Source organism: Orbicella faveolata, unplaced genomic scaffold (genome assembly GCF_042242905.1).
Source record: "Orbicella faveolata isolate gen_17 unplaced genomic scaffold, um_ofav_v1 contig_46, whole genome shotgun sequence".
NCBI classification, from domain to species: Eukaryota; Metazoa; Cnidaria; class Anthozoa; order Scleractinia; family Merulinidae; genus Orbicella; species Orbicella faveolata.
This window is the reverse complement of record NW_028301576.1, coordinates 10,669,955-10,690,011: the sequence shown is the minus strand read 5'-3', so window position 1 is coordinate 10,690,011 and position 20,057 is coordinate 10,669,955. Positions and strand designations below refer to the sequence as shown.

General features: G+C 40.0%; 1 protein-coding gene across 1 annotated transcript in view; it reads left to right on the top strand.

Annotated features, from left to right (window-relative positions):
* LOC110047368 (lipoxygenase homology domain-containing protein 1-like) overlaps window positions 1-20,057 on the top strand; it is a 42,789-nt gene that overhangs the window by 10,716 nt on the left and 12,016 nt on the right. The window contains exons 12-37 of the mRNA XM_089278395.1: window positions 100-205; window positions 337-478; window positions 806-1,068; window positions 1,760-1,895; window positions 2,554-2,714; window positions 3,571-3,657; window positions 4,215-4,347; window positions 4,967-5,121; window positions 6,123-6,280; window positions 6,805-6,878; window positions 8,143-8,336; window positions 8,822-9,014; window positions 9,430-9,590; window positions 9,986-10,072; window positions 10,186-10,396; window positions 10,738-10,892; window positions 12,179-12,482; window positions 13,026-13,130; window positions 13,486-13,591; window positions 14,033-14,217; window positions 14,913-15,091; window positions 15,789-16,065; window positions 16,471-16,625; window positions 17,138-17,356; window positions 18,152-18,371; window positions 19,123-19,509. Of these exons, the coding sequence (XP_089134521.1) occupies window positions 100-205; window positions 337-478; window positions 806-1,068; window positions 1,760-1,895; window positions 2,554-2,714; window positions 3,571-3,657; window positions 4,215-4,347; window positions 4,967-5,121; window positions 6,123-6,280; window positions 6,805-6,878; window positions 8,143-8,336; window positions 8,822-9,014; window positions 9,430-9,590; window positions 9,986-10,072; window positions 10,186-10,396; window positions 10,738-10,892; window positions 12,179-12,482; window positions 13,026-13,130; window positions 13,486-13,591; window positions 14,033-14,217; window positions 14,913-15,091; window positions 15,789-16,065; window positions 16,471-16,625; window positions 17,138-17,356; window positions 18,152-18,371; window positions 19,123-19,509 (4,553 nt within the window). The remainder of the gene's footprint in view (window positions 1-99; window positions 206-336; window positions 479-805; window positions 1,069-1,759; window positions 1,896-2,553; window positions 2,715-3,570; window positions 3,658-4,214; window positions 4,348-4,966; window positions 5,122-6,122; window positions 6,281-6,804; window positions 6,879-8,142; window positions 8,337-8,821; window positions 9,015-9,429; window positions 9,591-9,985; window positions 10,073-10,185; window positions 10,397-10,737; window positions 10,893-12,178; window positions 12,483-13,025; window positions 13,131-13,485; window positions 13,592-14,032; window positions 14,218-14,912; window positions 15,092-15,788; window positions 16,066-16,470; window positions 16,626-17,137; window positions 17,357-18,151; window positions 18,372-19,122; window positions 19,510-20,057) is intronic.

Genomic DNA, 20,057 nt, shown 5'->3' with positions numbered 1-20,057 from the left:
GATGTCTTTCCATTGGAGTTGGTTTTTGACAATAGAATTGTTCTATGCTGTTCTGCAGAATTTGTTACAAGTAACTGTCTGTGCATTTGCTTTTTCTAGGAAAGATTCTTTTAAAGTAGTGTGTGGTACATATCTTGGACGACTGACCAAGTTGAGGATTGGGCATGATAACAGTGGGCTTGGCCCTGGCTGGTTTTTAAACAAGGCAAGTTATTTTGACAGAGAACATTGTTTGTTTCTGTCTTTATAGACATGTAGCAACTTGTGTATTTTAATGTATACTGTATTTTTTTGTAATTTAATTTGACAATTGTCTTGTACTGACTTGCTTTTCAGGTAACTGTTGAGGATCCCAAGACAGGGGACGCTGTTGATTTTCCATGCCGACGGTGGTTTGCCAAAAATGAAGATGATGGCCAGATCTCTCGTGAACTGAGCAGAGCAGATGGCCAAGATGGAGACATGGTTACTGATAAAGGTGAATAAGATAAATGTGTACAAGTGGGTCAGCAATGCTTCTTGACCATGTTGATCTACATACATGTACAAATGCTTGTGTAAATGTACTTGTAGACGAAGCAAGACAGACTTGTAATCGGCTTTGGCTTTACATGTACCTCGGTACTTTGGTGTTATAGTGCTTGTAAGGTCTCTGAAGATGAATAATTCGTACAACTGGGTCTCAAATGGGCTAAATGCCTGTACCTATATCTCTCACATACTGTACATACTCTTTAGTGATATAGAGTAGCATAGAGCTGACTACACTAGAAATAACATTAATGGCGTTGTGTTGATCATCTAGGAATTCCGTATCATGTTCATGTGACCACCGGAGATGTCAGAAATGCATCTACCAATGCACGTGTGTATGTTATCTTTCACGGGGGAGAAGATGGTGAAAGAAATAGTGGTAAACTTTGGTTACAAAACGAAGAGAAGGACAACTTTGAGAAAGGAAGAACAGATATTTTTACTGTAGAAACAACGGAAATGTTAAGTCCTTTGCATCATTTGACAATTGGGCATGATAACAGTGGACTTGGTTCAGGATGGTACTGTGAGAAGGTAGGAATAACACATGCATTGTCATTTGATTTCTATAACAGAACCCCCAAACGTTTTTTATTACCTGAAATTGTGTAACAGGCTACATGCAATTGTCAAGTCATTTTCTTTTTGACGAAGTTGATGTTAATATTAAGTTTACTTTGCAAACTAGCTGTGTGTATTTGGCTGCTTGGCATTTCATTGATGGCTCTTCCTATCGTTGCTAAACTTTTGCTAAGTAATTTGTCACTTACCATTAGGGGCCAAGAGTGCATTACTTACAAGGCACAAATAGACCTACAGAGTTGCTATTTGATTCTTTGATGGTGGCCTTCTTATCATTGTAAAGACAAGATTCCCAACTGATGGATTGTTCGTCTACCAACAGCAGTGAACTACAGCCCAACCTCCTCTTTTGGTACCTCTGTATACACTGTAGCAGCCACCTCTACAGAACAGTTCAACAGCTGGGATTTTTCATCACATCCCTATGCCTGTCCATACTTTTTACTCAAATCAAAACCTCCCTACAACAGCCCCTCCCTGCAGTGACCAGCTCATTCTGCCCCAGGGTGGCCATAGTGGAGATGTTTAGCTATAGAGGACATACAGCATTTGCCCAACGTTAACAAAGCTAAAGAGAACAGTGCATGTACAGTTCTGGTTTTCAATCAACCCTTTTAATGCTAAAGACTGTTGTCTCTTTTAGGTTGTAGTTGACTGCCCAAGCAGTGGTCACCAGCAGGTGTTTTTATGTCAGAAGTGGCTGGCTGATGATGAAGGCGACCAGTTGATTGAGAGAGATCTCTACGAGTCTGAAGACATGAGGCTGAAAAGACGTCCAAGTATGATCACCATAATATTTAAATATCGTTTTTGCTTTTCTATGAATTCGAATACATGACTTTTATTTCTGATCTTTGAATATGTATAAGGGAGTTTTTTGTCAAGGAGTGGGGAGACTGTTATTGGAAGGGAACTTATTGTAGCAGTGTGATTTTAGTGATTGAGTGGGGGTAGCTGAATGGCTTAAAGTGGGATGTTCAGATTTTTTAGATACAATTTTGGGAACAAGTGCTGCTTTTGGCTAATCTTCCTTGACACATTCATTAAATTTCTGATTGATTTTATCCAATCAAAGACTAACGCTGGTACCTGCTCTGAAAATGGTCACACCATTAGCGAGCTTGAGATATAAACCTCAGACTCAGTTTAGTCTTGGAGACCATCAGCTGGTTCTGGTATCCCTTGACAGGGCTTGAAAAAAGTGCTGTCCAGTTGTCCACAACAAGTAGCTTTTCCTGCTGGGCAAGAAACTTTTCATTCTCACTTGCCCAATGGGCAAGGGATGAGGCAAGTCATCTGCCAACTAAATCATTAAAAGAGAAAACTAAGACTTGCCCAGGGCAAGCAAAATTTGAGAGCTACTTGTCCCAAGGGCAAGCTGGAATTCAAGTTTTTTTCAAGCCCTATTTGACTAAGTAAGAATTTTTTTTTTTGTAGAAACTGTTTGGAATGTTTGGGTGTGGACCAGTGACATGAGAGGCGCTGGAACAGATGCTAATGTTTTCATGACATTGTATGGAGACAAAGGAAAGACAGATGAAGAACCGCTTGGTAATGCCACTGATAACTTTGAACAAGGACAACTGGACAAGTTTAAGGTCTGTCATTGTTTTATCCCTGCTTTAGTTCACTGGTATTTCGTTCTACAGTTTTAAATTTCCCGATATAAATGTGACTGTACCATAATTTGTTCCCTTAAGGGGCTGGTCAAGAATGAAGTTAACTGTAGGTGTTTATGTCAGTTATAACTGTAATCGGGTGTAACTGTGAAGCAATGACCATTTTAAGAAGCTAATTAAATGTTATGAAAAGCAGCAGCTAAGAGAAGTACGGATGGTCCAAACCGGCTTCGATTGAAACGATGTATGAACATTGAAGATGACAAATTTCAACTTCCAGTGTCTCATTTACGAAATGCTGATAATCGAAGAACGCCAACTATTCTTGAACGTGCAAGGAGACTCCACCTGCGTGAAGTTACTCGTGTAACACGCGCCAAAAAGTGTCAATTATGTTTCACTCAATAGGCCATTCCAGAGTTATCTTTAGCCTCTTTCTCAAAGCGAGTCTCGGTGCCCGTCCCTTTCATATGAAAGTGAGATATCATTCCCATGCAAATTAAACTCACTTTCATATGAATGGTTGTGCAGTAGGCCTCGCTTTGATAGAGAGGCTTAAGGCAGCTCGGAAATGGGCTATTAAATTGTTATGCTGCGTATGTCGCCCTGATATTTTCACTTTGCCTTGAAAATGATGTCAGGAACTTCGAAACATCGTACTTACGTGAATTTTGAAATTTCTACTTACATGTAAGTATTTCAGCAAACACGTAAAAATGCAGTGCACTTTGTTACTCTCCACTGATTGGTCCAATTTAATAAAAAAAGAGATCATAATCTTAAAAAAATGTGATGCACATTATAACTTTGAAAATAAACTATCTTCTACTGTTAGGTTGAACTCACAAGCGTTGGTAAGCCGTACAAACTGAGGATACGGCATGATAACTCAAAGCCATTTTCTGATTGGCACTTGGAGAAGGTAAACTAATAAATACCATCTATGATATACTATCTACAATCGACACATGGTGTTGAGAATAGTACTTCCTTTGTTCGGGATTCTACGTAAACCGTGTTCTTTGTTATTTGATACATGTGCATGCTTGAAGCCACTTTGGTCTAGTCTTGTGTATTTTTCCCTGTGCCCAAAACTAAGTTGAAATTTTCAGTAAAATTTCGACAGAGGCCTGTAAAAATTCAGCATGATACTAAACACATCGTTTGCGCAGCCAAAACGTAGGAAATCTTGTTCCCAGCAACCGATGTAGGCACTGTACTTTTTTAATGCGAATAGGACCGCACTACGTGATGTTGATTTATGTGTTATTAATTACGACTAAGCTCAGCGAATCTTTTGGTTGTTAGTAATTATTCATTGGACCATAGGCATGCATCATACATGCAGACTGTTGATTTTCAGTAAGGCACATTCTTGCAATGTGTTCATTCAGACAAATCAAAAACATACATGCTTGTAGAGAGTAACTTGACAGGAACGTGCAAACTACAAAATGCCCATTAATTGGTTTCACGTAGATTCAAATGGAGAATGCCAAATCCAGCATCAAGTGTTCCTACAAGTGTAACCGCTGGCTGTCCAAGAGTCAAGAGGATCGTCAGATTATCCGTGAACTACCAGCAATCATGCAAGGAAAGGAACCTTTACCTGGTAATGAATAGTTAACATGTGAATTCTTAAAGCTCTCGGTTTGTAGAACATTCTGCAGATCTGTGCAGGTGCAACTTCCTTCAGTTCAGTAAAGCACAGATATGGTATGGAGACTCTTAATTCCTTATCATGCAGTTGGAGCCCGCTAATTCGAACCGGGTTTTTTCGAGTTCTCCGTTACATCGAATTAAAAACCATTTACATTTCCATTTCCCCTCAGTAATTTACTCCCGCTATTTCAAACTATTTTTCGTTTCATCTGCTGGAGAGTTTGAAGTAGCGGGGTTCAGCTGTATATAATTAGTAATTCCCCAATATCTCTCGAAGTTTCACACCTCACTGAAGCCCTCTGTCAGGCTTTTGAAGACAAGAGTAATTTTGGAAGCATTGTTTTTAGTGTCAGAATTTCAATTTTTGTTATTTTTACTCTACACTTGCACAATCTTCGATAAACCAGTCAACCTAGATTGAAAAGTGTTTTTTTTGTAAAGCCTTAAGGTCATATTGTAAACTGTTTTAACAAGGAATCTTTCTTTCCCTTAGTGTAAGTCTTTTCGTCATTAATCATGAGCCGACGTAGTGTGTAAGTAACTTGTAAATGGTATTTCTTGCTTTTCAGTTCATGTTTACCACGTTTCTGTGTACACGGGTGATAAGCGTGGTGCTGGCACAAATGCCAATATTTTCCTCAATATTTTTGGAGAGTTAGGTGACACTGGTGATCGACCTCTGGAAGAATCCAAAACTAACATGAACAAGTTTGAGAGAAACCAGGTAGTAAAGCTGTTTTTTTCTTCACCGGCGGAGAAAGGGGTAGCTAAAGCCCAGTTTTTCAGTCTTTTGGGGGTTCTTTGAATACGTCGAGTTTTGATTGGTTCACCGTATTGTCGGTGACTATTGTGATTGGCCAAAGGTGTTTCTTTTGTTTTGGTTTTATGATATTTAATTGAAAACCGCGCTCCAACTAGAAAAAGTATGCAACAGTTAGTGGTAATGCCGAGTCTGAAATTTAATGGATCGAGGTGTGCATTCGAAGGTTACAACATATTTACAAACGTGCGTGTGTGACTGTGTGGCAACTCGTACCATGGAAATACAGGGTACTTACCATTTACATGGGAAAACCGAAAATTCCAGTTGGAAAATCAAATGGTTCGCGCCATTCCGTTTGGGAGAGCTTCAGAAAATATGGGCTGTGATTTGGGTTGATGCTATTTTTCTGCTCTCCTAAGTCTCTCTAGCTGATGTGGATATACTTTATAGCGATTCCCTCTCCCGCAAAGTTCAATTTAATTGTTTAATGTTTATGCCTGAAATTTCCAACCGGATGGTTTTTGTAAATGGTAAGCACCCACAAGCTCTGCAATTTGATTTGTTTCTAAAGGAAATGCTGTCCAATGTTCGACGTATTACCCTCGTAATTACCACAGTTGTGAAATTACACGGCCACTCTCAGTTTGTCTTGTAGTTTGCGAGCCTCGGCATTCGAATTCTCGGTATTAGACTGGAACTAGCTTGCAATAGAGGCTTATGCGGGGGAATATCATTAAAAAGCGACCAAAGTCGTTTGCTTTTGAAAAGACTTCCAGCCCCGCGTTAGCCTCAGTTACAATTTAGTTCCAGTCTAATATACTTAGAACACGAAAATGGTCTATTTTCCATGTTACTGAAAAAGCCACTTCTAACTCCCGAACCAATTAACAACAAATTGTTTCACTATGTCACAGGGTGAACCTTTGGAAATATTGCTCAAATTATTTATTGCTCTCTTTCAGGTTGATGAATTCCTTATTGAAGCAGTTTCACTGAAAAATCTTGACAAGGTCCGTGTGGGCCATGATTCAACTGGGCCAGGATCGGGATGGTTCTTGGATAAAGTTGTCATAAAGGATCCAGAGGACAGCACCAAGGAATATGTGTTCCCTTGCAACAGGTTTGGCTGATCATGGACTGAAAAGGTCCCCGTAGGCATGTCCCGCACTGTGCAGCAGCTGGTTCAGATTTTGAGTCTTTAAAGTTTAAGGGACTGTGTCACGGCTGAGTTTAGACTATTTTATCAAGTTTTGCAAACGCTCGCTTTGAAACTTAATGTTAGCGAAGAAATTACTTCTATGGAACTATGGAATGACAAAACTAAAGCTTCATTACAAACAAATATTTGTCCGGGGCGTTTTAATTAAAGGAGACAGACAAACGAAATTACATGTAACTGTGAAAAGTGTTCAACCTAACATTTTTTCAAAAAACCCATATTGCAATCCGTTTGAATCGTTTTCAGGTTTTGTCCATCCGTGCCTTCTTTTGTATTTCTTGTGTTATTGAAATGTTCCTTGACTATTTTAAGTGGTTATTTTTATATTTTACTTTATTTTGCTGCCATTTTCTGACGTCTAAATTTGGCTAGAATGACACAGTTTCGTTAACAAGTTGAACTTGTGCCATTGTTGTTGTTTACAGGTGGCTTGCAAAAGATGAGGACGATGGTCTGATAGTCAGGGAGCTTCCTCTTGGTGGCACAAGCCTCCTGAACAGTAAGTTTACTCATAACTTTCATTTGCTGCCTGCAAACGTGAATTGATTCAGTCGCTAGATCTATAAGAAGGTTTGATTTATCTGGGAAGACTTGTAGTACATGTTGGTTGCGTTCTTTGGGGATGATCTGGATCAGGATCAGTGATCCAAGATCATTCAGATCATGGTGCATCAGAGGACCCGATGAATCCTCTCTGGGCAAGGATTTATCGGCTCCTTTGATGTACCATGATCATGAATGATCTTGGATCACTGATCCAGATCCAGGAGATCACCCCAAAGGGACGCACCCTTACATGAGAATTGACGTAGGTTTGAGATATAAATGTGAAATTTTTACGGGGTAAATTTACACTGAAAACACTGAAACCGTGAAAACGTTACATTTTTTGCATTTTTAAATAACTATAGAATGAGAGTACTTCTTAACACGTTAATAAGATATTTTAGCTTTTTTACAGTACTGTGCAAACGTTAATCTTGTATATTGCATGAAGAGTGTTCATTCTATAGTTGCCTGAAAATGTTAAGTGTTCATGGCTTGAGTGTCCTTACTGTAATGGAGGCGATTAATAATAGTAATAGGAATGAGTGGAGTTTAATTCGGTCTGTAATCATACGAGTGATAAACAAAATCGGACGACCGCGAAGCGGGAGTCCGATTTGTTAATCACGAGTGTGATTACAGACTGAATTGGACGACACGAAGTCCTGTTACCGATTAATCATAACCATTACAATATCCCACAAAAGTAAAAGTTTCATTTGAAAAAGCGCTTTTAATAGTCATTTTTAAATATCATAATTAAAAATATGAAGAATAGCTTGCAAAATGGCGGTTGTTTCTTTCAAAACAGTCACCAGAGACTAAACCTCCAAAGTTTTACAAAGTCAGTCTCTTGAATTGGTTGCTATAGTGATTGTAATCAATGCTGTGATTGCTTGATGTAGTGGAGAGGACTTAAAATGATTGGTTCATGTAACTGTCCGATTACAGGTGTCCGATTACAGCCAACTGTCCGATTACACTGTCCGATTACAACTTTGAAGATTAATTAGAGCAAAATAGAGCAGTTTATGCACCAATGACATTCGAGGAAATTGTAATTGTTATGATTAATTGATTAATACAATGTGTAGTTTGAGCTTAGTAACACCTATTTTAACAGTAAATCATCTGAACTACATGAAAGACAGGAAGAGCATGTTATTAATGTTGTAGTAACAACTAGCAGTCAATGTGATGTTGTGCTTACTTTTCAGCCACGTCGTATCTTGTGTCTGTGAAGACTGGTGACGTTCGTGGTGCAGGAACAGATGCCAATGTGTTCGTCCAAATTTATGGCGCCAAAGGTGACACTGGTAAATTACAACTACGAAGCGCTGAAAACACGAAAAACAAGTTTGAGCGGGGCAGGACTGACCAGTTTGCACTGGAGGCCGTTGACATTGGAAAGGTGTGTAGCTCATATTGAGGGAAAGAAAGAGGTTTCTTCAATTGGCTGGCAAAAGTCGGTTAAGTAGGAGATTCTGATGATTGTCTCTCATATTCGGTTGGCATCAGGCAACGGTTGATAGTTATCCTCAAATAATGAAGAAGTATTTCAAAATTGTTTCACTTCTGCGTGTCGTTTAAATATCGATTTCGACTTTTGCTATTTATCAGGTAGCATTGGAATTGGAACTTGTACTGTTTAGAACTTTATGTCACGATAAATGTTTTGGCGATGTATAAAATAAACTTGAAACCTCAAGGAATGATAAACAAAAAAAGTCGAAAAAATGTTTACTTAACTATATATAAATATATATAAAAAACCATCAAAAAGGATATAATAAAGTTAGAAGAATTGTTCGCTGTAGGAATGTTGACACAGATTTTTAACTAAGAACGTTAGTCTAAAGTTAATCTGAAATTGCTTCTTTGTGTGTTCGTTCTTAGATTGAGATGTTGCGCATCTCGCATGACAACAAAGGCAGTGCCGCTGGTTGGTTTCTTGATGACGTCACAGTAAACATACCTTCACGTGGTGATCACGTGGTGTTCCCGTGTCATCGCTGGCTTGCTGATGATGAAGATGATGGCAAAATTGAACGGGAACTGTACCCGGGACAGCAAATACATACCACTGCCAGTAATTGCTGGTTTTTTTTTTAATATTTGTGCAGTGTGCACATTTAGGAGGGGGGAGGGGGGTGGATACATGCTCGATTGTTTTTGGTCTATCTCTTGAATTTGTAATAGGTTAAAAATGGGTTTTTATAGGTTAAAAATAAATTTGCGAGAAATAAGAACATCAGACAAGCATATCTGATATCGCAAAAAATGCTAGTAGAATATAGAAATATTAAATTCGATTTATTTAATTCTAGGTATTTTATTGTGAAAACATTATTCACCAACTCTGCCTACGTCTCTTAAGTAGTGTTGGCTATCTGTTTTTAAAAAGCTGTTCGACATTATGTTTCTTGTATTTTCTTTACACCACGCTGTCATCCATATTAACCACTGTTTGTGTTCTGATTGTTTGTTTTCTTATACACGCGTAGAAATACCTCACGAGGTGACGGTGTACACTGGTGACGTCAGAGGAGCTGGTACAAACGCCAATGTGTTTCTTGTCATGTATGGAGAGAATGGCAAGTCAGACCAGTTTGACCTGAGAAACAAGTCTGACAACTTTGAGAGAGCTCAGGTTGACAAGTTCAAAGTAAGTTATTATGGAGGGAGAAGTGAGTTTGCCTGAAAATACACTAACTAGTGTGATTAGAACTTAACTTACTTCTGATTAGAACTTAACTTACTTCTAGGTGTGAAGAGCTTTGTTATGGCGTCTGAGGGCTCTTTTCAGTAGTTGTTCATCAACCTCGCTTTTAGTCTCCAGTCCTTCGCAGTCGTAATTTGAGTCGTCACGCTTCGTTTCTTGGGACAAGCGTTGCGTGACAACCAAATAACAGCAGCGAGGGAGACTTCACCATTTCTGTTTAACAAAGCGTTTGCAAGAAATAAGAATGTCGTTAACGAGGCGTGATGTCTGAATCATGGCTATTTTCTGCCTTGTTCTACTCTCCGGTTATTTAACAAATATATCTCTGTAATTTACAGGTGGAGTGCGAAGATATCGGACCTCTTGTGAAAATTCGCATTGGTCATGATAACAATGGGATGCGGTCAGCGTGGTTCTTAGAGAAGGTAACTTTTAAAATCAGTTCACTTCTATCGTTGATTTAGTTATCAGAGTATTCTACTTCCCCACCCCCCTTCTCGGCGTCGCTCTGACGTTTATTATACCTGTCTCACCAAAGGTGGAAATTCGCCGGGTGAAGCCTGAGGACAAGGAACCGCGGAAAAATCGCAGGAAGTCTGGGGACGTGGAAGAGATGGATGATGGCGATGAGTACAACTATCTTTTTGTGTGTAACCGCTGGCTTGCTCGTGACGAGGACGATGGACAGATCGTGAGGGAACTGGTGCCTATGGACTCAAGTGGGAAACCAAGACGAGGCTCGTTAGCAGGTAAAATAATTTGGTTTCATATCCCAGGCACTCCTTCTTTCTCGCAACAACAAAACAAATTCTATAATGATGAAGTTCCGAATTACCTTCAGCCTCTTTCTCAAAGCGAGTCTTGGTGCCCATCCTTTCATATGAAAAGGAAATTTCATTCAAATGCAAATTAAATTCATTTTCATATTTGCACCAAGCCTCGCTTTGATAGAGAGGCCTAAGGCAACTCGGAAGTGGGCTATTCTGGTGCGTATGTAACAAGACCTTACACATAAGAAGCACTGTAAAGCTTCTTCATCACTAGATGTTTTTTCTGTTCTAATTATCGGCCTTTTTGTGAATCCTTTTAGAAAACACCTATCGCGTGCACGTGTTTACCGGAGATGTTTCCAATGCTGGCACGAATTCCAACGTGTTTATCTGCGTGTACGGCGAGCTTGGTGACACTGGGGAGCGGAAACTGGAAAAATCCGAGACTCACATGGACAAGTTTGAAAGGAACAATGTAAGAATTGCGTTCTTTCGTTTATATAATATGTAGATTTAGGCCAGCCTAAAAGCGTAGCTCCTGGGCCGGGTTGGTCAGAGCCCGATTAAGCGAACCCAGGCAAAGGTAAAATTTTGATTTTGTGTAACTTTGCAATGAGGTTTTCTTTATATTGTTTGGCCTTCTGTTTTGAGTTTTAATAATCACCATATACACAAAGCAAAGCAGAAAAAAAAAACATTTGTATAGAAGAAAAAGTTCTAATTCGGTTAACGTTTAATCTTGGCCTAGCGTTAACCGGCTTCCGAACAATCCTGCCATGTTTTCAACAACTTAAGCTGACATGAGCCCGCGATCCAATCGAAAGCCAGCACGTAGTCAGCGGTCAATTAAAAAAACACGTGACCTCGATGACTGGTAAACTTTAGCCCGCGATATGGTCACGTGATACTGGTCAGCGGATACCTTGTTTTGACAGGTGTCAATTGATCATAACATGGATGTCCAATATCAAAGAAGTACACGGTAAACCAAGGCTGCATGTCGCTGTCAACCTATTACTTTGGAGTATGGCCGCCATGTTGCGCGACTCCGTCGTCGTCGTCGTCGTCGTCGTCGTCGTCGTCGTCGTCGTCGTCGTCGTCGTCCCCTTCGTGCGTATGCGCCCACGAGCAATACCGCTAGCCATGATAACCATGAGAAAATCAACTCATGGGTTTCCTTTTCTTTCCTATATGAGTATTGGGCTCCGCTTCGCGGCCTTTGGGGGCGGAGCTCCGCTATTAGAGAAAAGAATGCTCTATTGTGGATATAGCGTTTGAAGTTTTTGAAAAAAAAAAAGCACGAGGCGGTTTTCGTGCGTTCAGTGTTCTGTGTGGTTAGTGTGTGAACGAACGGGAATTGCAAAATGGAAAGAGACGGTGGAAACGTGGCTGGAACTACTTGAAGTGAGGATTTTCGGCGATCTTGTCACGTTTGTGTCATGCCCTCTCGATGTAACGCCAGACAGACTGGTGACTCCAAGAACTCTGTGTTAGAGTTTGTTCTCATGGGTGATCAAAGGCTAACTTCCCTTTACATTTCCATCTCAATGTCAAGTAGCAGGCGATGAGAATTATGAAAATCATCAACTAGGGAGTATTGTCTTAATTTACTTCCAAATTCTCTGAGCTAACATGAGAAGAAATGTCTGATGATGCATAAAGAGAATTTGGGTTTTGATTTTTAACCTCCACGATTAACAAAATTCTAGTTCCTATGCTTGTCTAGCTCGATATTACTCAGATATCGTTTATTTCTCTCAGGAGGATATATTTTCGTTCAATTGCGTGAACCTTGGTCCACTAAGCAAAGTTAAAGTGTGGCACGACAACAGCGGATTAAAGAGCGCCTGGAATTTGGACAGAATTGAGATCCAAGATAAACTAGCCGAGGAGAACTACGTCTTCCCTTGTAACCGCTGGCTAGCAACGAGTGAAGATGACGGGCAGATTTGTCGCGAACTTGTTGTTGTTGATGAACGAGCTCGGAAACTAGACAGAAGGAGAACTTTATCTAGGAAAGCAAGTGTTATTTCCAACGTGGACGGAGTTGATCTTGAGGCCAAAGGTTTGTAACCATTTGTCTCGTTTTGGCATTTACTAAGTTGGCTTATGGTATTTGTTGTGAAGTTAAGTTCGCCTCTGAACACGCAAAAAATATTGGCAAGTAAAGTTAAACGAGCTCTCACGAGATAGAGACTCTTCGACTATTGCTCCTTCATGAAAGAAAAAAGCGGGAAAAAAAAAACGGAAAAAAGAAAGAAACTCCAGAGAGCTTCGATCGCCATCGCACAAGTCAAAGGGAAATTTTCACATGAGGTCAAAATTATGTCAGCCTTTGATTTGTTCGTAAATTTTGTTTTTCATTAATTACACTGCGGGAAAAAACGAAATGTAACTGTACGAAATTAATAGCGTTAGGTGTAGTACTGGAAATCTTAAAGAAAAGAATTCGTAACACATGTTTCCAGTGTATAGACTTCAGTCTTCATGGTCTACCGTCCGTGTGAAAAACTCTTCGTTAGAGGATAAGTTAGCTTTGCCTTAATATATATTATAAGAATGCATGATCGTCAGTCTTTTGTTATATTGTTTTATTATTCCCGTAAAGCTCGTATCACGACCTATGAAGTATCAGTTGTCACTGGTGACGTCAGAGGGGCCGGGACCAATGCCAATGTATATATTACCATGTATGGAGAAGAAGGAGATACGGGTAAGTTGTTAGCCGAATAAGAATTCAATTTTAAACTCAGGTCTTAGATTTGCTTGTACGCGAACAGAATGTTGACTGATAGTAATACCTTTTGTTAAAAAAATCTTTAAATTAAGTCGAAGTTTCCTACTGGACACGCTCGTCTTGTAAGTTATTCTGTTGGGTGGGTGAAATGGGGCACGGCCCTGAATTCTCGCGATTTTCCTGGTTGACAATTTATTGTACCTGTAAGCAATCTTTTCTGAACATGATCTTTTTTTTAGCCTGTTGTCTCTTCAGAGACGATACATGTAGGTAGAATACTTTATGGCGATATTTATAAATCATGTGATATAACCGAGCTCTTTCTTCACAGGCAAAGTTCCTCTTAAAACCTCTAAAACATTCAAGAACAAGTTTGAACGTGGCCAGACAGATGTCTTCAATATTGATGCCAAGGTTGGAGAAGTTCAAAAGATCAGGTAAAGTTTAAACACGCCCCAAAATTAAATGAAATTATGCTTCTTTTCTCCTTCTAATTCCGACTCTTACCCGTTATTCTAACTTCAAAAAATAATTTTAGACTGATTGAACACTCTAAACTCATAATTCTCTAATTTGCTCAAAGAAAGACGCCATGAATGACAGGTTTCTAAACGAATCTTCGGCTACGTTAGTTCTTTTCATTTTGGCAGCGATTTCTTAATTTATAGCAAATGTAATTTTTCAGGACCAGAAACTTGTGTCACCTAGCTTAAGCTTTTTGCGAAGTTGTGAAAATGTCTTAATGCACGTATTTGCTTCACTTCCCGCATATTTTTTAAAATATATTCTGTAAACCTGATCAGTGGGTGACTAAATATTTCTCCTTTGCCCAACAACATAGCAAATATCAACTTCTCATTTCATTATTCTCGTTGTAGGATCGGCCATGATAACAAGGGTGGTTTCGCCGGTTGGTTCCTGGACAAGGTGATAGTGGATGCCCCCTCGCTGGGTCAGAGAGTGGTGTTCCCCTGTGGCCGGTGGCTCGACAAAGACAAAGATGACGGACAGTTGGATAGAGAGCTCTTTCCCGGTGTGGACACAGAGGAAGCTTATGTGCCATGTAAGGACATTAGTTTTAGGTAGATTGAAAGGTTTCCATTTGAGAAAGACGTATAAGTAGTGAGCAGAGGATTGGACAAAAAGTTCAAAAACAACAGGACGGCCCCCCTCTCCACCCCCCCCCCCCCCCCAACCAGGAAAAAGGGCGATTAAATAACTTCCAGTCTCCTTTCCTTACTAGACTTTCTTTCAGCCCCTCTCCAACAGAAAACTCCAGACCTTTTTTGAGACTTTTTAATTTGCCTCTGAAATAGATTTTATCAAGTTTTTCCCACGGCCTTCTTCTTTCTAAAGTGTTCAGAAATAAATTGATGATTGCAATAACCGTAAAAACTTGATGGGACTTGTGATAAGCACATAAATTCATGCAGTTTTGTCGGGGAACGTCACCTGCCATAATAAATGTATGCAAGCATTACGTAACCTTAATAAATGTATGTATTGGCCTGGAAATTTATGGATTTAGATTAGTCAATGTGTGCATAATGTATAATGTATGCATTACCGTAGTAAATTAACATGTGTATTTATCTTTGTAATTGTGGTTACTAACTTTCCTAATAATAAATGTATGTATTGGCTAGTAAATTTATGGATATGCATTAGTCAATGTGTGCATAATGTACAATGTATGCATTACCGTAGTAAATTAACATGTGTATTTATCTTTGTAATTGTGGTTACTAACTTTCCCAGACGTCCCATATGAGGTGACAGTGTACACGACTGACATGATGGGAGCCGGTACTTCAGCACGTGTATACATTGTGTTGTATGGATCTGATGGTTGCACTGAAGAGGTGCTCTTGGCAGACACGTCAAAGAAGCAGAAGGACTCCTTCAAGAGAGGCTCAGTTGATCAGTTCGTCAAGGAGGTGGGTCTCTTCTAAACACAGCCACTGTTTCCGTCACAGCTGTTTTTTGTTGTTGTTGTTGTGTTGCAAGATGAGAGTAAGAGCCTAAAAGCAAACTAAGTGGTTGTGCTGAGCCATCAGTGGTGGAAAATGGGGTGGGGGAGAGCACTACGAGAACTCAAAGAAAACCACAGCAATTTAGCAATATTGTGATTTGAACGCGGCAAACAGGGGTCAAAAGAGCAACGACCATTGCTTTCTCCTAGTGCTCAAGGTTTTCATAGCATGAAGTAACTGAAGAGTATTTTTACTTCTCCTGAATGGATGCTTGTCCAGTGCGGTTTCTTTTCCTTCTTTCTCTCTATTGATAACGTTCGGTAATTGATTTTACATTTATTTCGTTATCCCGTCATCATAATTAATAGAGGGAAATGGCTATGAAACCCGACAGAGTGCTTTGTTGTGTGTTTTGTTCTCTTTTTTGGTCTTGACCTTACACAAAACACAATAGTTCTTTACTTCTTTATGCTCAGGAACTAACCATTCGAAACGTTTTGGTTGCGTAATTCATGCATAGTGTATAAGCGAAAAACAAAAGATTGTACACGGTCGTGGACCTTAAAACAGAAATCTGGACATCTTTGCTTGCTCCTTTGATGTTTGCCCAGTTTCATAACCATTCCAATTGTTTTTTTGTTTTTTGTTTTTTTTTTTTCAGCTTGATAATGTAGGCGACGTGATCGAAAAGATCCGAATCGGTCACGACAATAAAGGTATGACTCCAGGCTGGCATCTTGACAAAGTCGAGGTGCGGCGCTTGAAAGAAGACGGTGAAACCTCCACCACATACACATTCCCCTGCAAGCGGTGGCTGGCCAAGGACGAAGACAATGGCTCTGTTGTACGAGAGCTTGTCCCTGAAAAGGTGATTGAAGAATCAGTGACAGAGGACGGAGAAGTGGAGACCAAAGAAGTCGCTCAGGAAACACTGGAACGTAAGTATGCTTGAGGCAGTGTCGAAGCGAAAATTCTCCCCACCGAACTTGAAATACTTCTTGTAGTATTAGTTGGGAGAAGTTATTAAGACTGGAGACACATTGACTGTTTTCTCTTTTCTTATTACTGATATGCTTATTTATGATCCACTGTTCTCCGGAGAAACTTCATCCTGATCACTCTTAAGGTTTAAAGGGTTCCCGCCAGCTGCCTCATTCATGTTTGAACTTTTGAGAAAATGGAGTGGAAATTGTTCAAATCGTTGTCCGTCTTAGTATTCCTCGATCGTTATTCTACCTTGCTAAACTTTTGTCGTCGGGGTAATCTTCTCATCGCGAAAACATGACTTGGTATCTTGTGGCGCAGCTTCGTTTTAAGTTTAATATTTTGAGTTTCATTTGCAGTTCGAAAGTACAAAGTCCACGTCTTCACCGGTGACGTCAAAGGTGCGGGAACAGATGCCAACGTGTTCATTACCATATATGGGGAATACGGAGACTCGGGCGAGAGACAGCTTGGCAAGTCAGAGACATACAGCAACAAGTTTGAAAGAGGAAATGTGAGTGTCCAGCTTGCTGCTGTGTTTTTGCCAGAGTTTCATTTATCATAAGGAACACCGTTTCAACAACCAGCTGTATAGCAGTCACTTGCTTTTTGTGGGCGCGAAAGTTACGTTAGCTTCGTCTCGTTCCTTAAGCTTTCACTCACCTCTCGCGCTCTCCGAAAGAAATGATTGCGAATTTTCGCTTACATTTCGGAAAGATTCTCATTCTCAATTCATCGGATTCTCAATTCATCGGTGAATTTTTGGTTGAAAAATGAACAAACTTCGGCCAACTTCGTGTTGTATTACTTTTGCACAGCATCATGCTTAGATAACGAAGGCACATTGTAGTTAGACTGCCATAACTTTAATGCCCTCTTTCGTTCCTTGGGACAGAAATTTTTCAAAAAAATATATTTTTTTACCTAGTGGTTGTGGAATGCTTTTAGCTCGCTAGGTGTTTCCCCTTTAACAAATGAGGCTCCTTTTCCCACAATTCTCATAATTCTTTCTTTCATGCTCAACAGGAAGATATATTTGCTCTGGAAGCCGCTGAACTTGGAAATCTTTTTAAAGTGAAGCTTCGCCATGACAATTCCAAAATTAGTCCTTCTTGGTATGTGGATCGTGTGGAGATTCGAGACCTGGAAACAGACAAGCTTTATCCTTTCGTCTGTGAGAGATGGCTGTCCAAGAAGAAAGAAGAGGGAAAAATTCAACGTACACTTTATGTAAAAGGCTACGAGGTATACCTTCTAAACGAACCACGTCTTTCAGTCGAGAAGTTTTCATTGAGGGTAGCAAGTAACTCGCATTTACTTTGGTTTTTCGTTTCCACGCTTACTGATTGGCCTAAGACTTCCTCATATAATAAGAAGTAAAACTAACACCAACTGCTCTTTGCTTGCACCAGTTTTCCCGCGCTTCGCGCCGGACACATGTGTGGTTGTGTGGTTACTTTGGTTTGCTTTTACTTCACACATTTGAAAAAAAACTGTAGTGCATATGTCCCTGTTTGTTATGTTGTTGGAACAAACTGGATTTACTAAATCCGAAACTGGATTAGTTAACAGGAACGCTCCCTTAATTATGACTCTTGGTGGTTGGATAGCTGTTCTTGGTACTCACGCCACTCGCATGTCAATTACGTTTACTTAAATGGTTTCTATCTTGCTAATCCTTTACAGTTAGTAAAACTAAGGGAATAAATCACTGGCTTTTTCATTAAAAATCTTCTTACAACCCCCATCTTGGAATGATTGTATTGACGCAATTGGTAATTGTAAATTGCCGACATTGGCGACTCGCTCTGTCGGACATGGTATTCTCTTTTCATACGGCAAGAATCTTGAATGTCAAAAGCAAGCCTTTAAGACTTGTCTTCCCATAATCCATTGGGTCGCGATCGTCTGTTTCCATATACGTTTTACCTGACTGTGACAGTGTTCTTTTTGCAATCAACTGTGTGGTTAATTTCAACATTGGGGACTGTGGAGTTAGAGCTTATACCAATCGTGTCATCGCTTGTTTTCGTTTCTCAGGGTGAACGCTCCACACTGGGCGCCATGAGTCTCGGGTCCTTGAGCCAAAGCAGCAGCCTCAGTCCTCGGAGAAACAGTCGGAGCAGTCTCGGAGGCAGTCGGAGCTCGTTACATCGAAGCAACGAAAGTTTACCGACGGCAAGCCGAAGTGCAACAGCCGATGCTATTTTTATGGAGGAGTTTGGTAAAGGCGAGAAGGAAGCAGCGGCTCCTCGTGAAAGTAAGCAACAAGCTGGAAAGAGTAATTCTCTTTAGCTATTTCCTTACATTTCTTTTTATGTTAGTGCTGAGAATTTTGGTGGAACATCGAGATAATGTCTCGAGATAGTTGATGATTTTCGTTGTTCTCATCAGCTGTGTTGCCATTTTAAGAGAAATAGCCCTTATTCGTATTCTCGTTTTTGGACTGGAACTACAACTGTAGCTTTTAAAAGAAATAAATGTCATTTGCATTTAAAAAGACTCCCCGCAATATCGGGGATACGGATATGGCCTATTAGATTGAGAAGAAGTGTAATGTCTATAGGATGGGATAATTTATTTGTATTTGCTTCCCTGATGGTCATTTATTTTTTGTTCTAATTGCTTTAATCCAGCGCGAAAGAGTGAAATTGTCGCTTTGTTTGATATCAGGACGTGTAAGCGAACGGCAACGACGACAACGTAATGTTCGGTTAAGAAAATTTAATAAACTTTCTGTTAGTTTTCTAGAGAACGTGAGCTGAGAGAAAGTAAATTTGCCATATGTGTGTTTGGACTTAAAGTCGTCTTTACTTATTCGGCTATTAGACAACCAGTTTTATAAATTTGATTTTTTATACAGCTTTCGTCCTCTGGGTAGATTTCGTCAAATATTTCTTTTAGTTGATCATTTCATGGCGGAAACTATGTACAGTGAAGTTTTATTTATATTTATGGTTGCTCCAAGGACTCTGACAAATATTCGTTTCTTCATTTTGTTTTTCTCACAGCTATCGCTTATACCATCCGCGTGACCACAGGCGACCAATCAGATGCGGGCACTCAAGCGCAGGCACACATAGTGCTTATAGGCAGTGAAGCGGCTTCTGAAAAGATCCCATTAGTGCTCATACAGAGAGAGGGATTCTCTCCAGGCCTAACGGAGACGTTTTCTATAGAGGCTGCAGATGTCGGTGAAGTGAAGAAAGTCGAGCTGTCTCACAATGGTTATGGCGCAGACAGCGGCTGGTTTGTGAAGGAAGTTGAAGTAGATGTGCCGACCAGCGGTAAGAAGTACTTCTTTCCTTGCAACAGATGGCTGTCACAGAACAAGGAAGATGGAAAAGTGGTGCGAGTGCTGTCTGCGTCGGACGGTCAGCTTGTCACTTATAAACCACGTAAGTTCGTTGGCGTGTTGTTGGCTTGTCGACATTTTCAGCAACTTTCGTGAATGTAAAACAAGAGGCCATATTCGTGTTGTCGGTATTGGACTAGAACTAGCTTGCAGTAAAGACTCACGCGGGGTAGTATCATGAAAAAGAGATTTATTTATACATTCGAACAGACTCCCCGCATTAACCTCAGTTGAAAACTAGTGCCAGTCCAATACCGAGAGCACGAATATGGCCTATTACTCCGGTCGCAAATAGCGTTTCAGTTTTTATTATCGCACACTATTTACCGAAAAACAACTTAACGTAAAATGGTTTACAGTGATATAGGAAAAATAAATACAGATGGAAATTAACTAGAAGAAACGATATTTAATTGTGAACAGTGACCAAAGTAGCCAATGAGCTTTCGAGTTGAGCGTAATACACTAATAAAAAAGCTTTGATAGTAACCAGTAGAGGCGCGAGAAAATTTGACTGGTAGCAAGTGTGGGAAAACGTGTAATTAACGGCAAACACCGGAAACCTTGTAACCAGTGGGAAGCGCGGAAAGC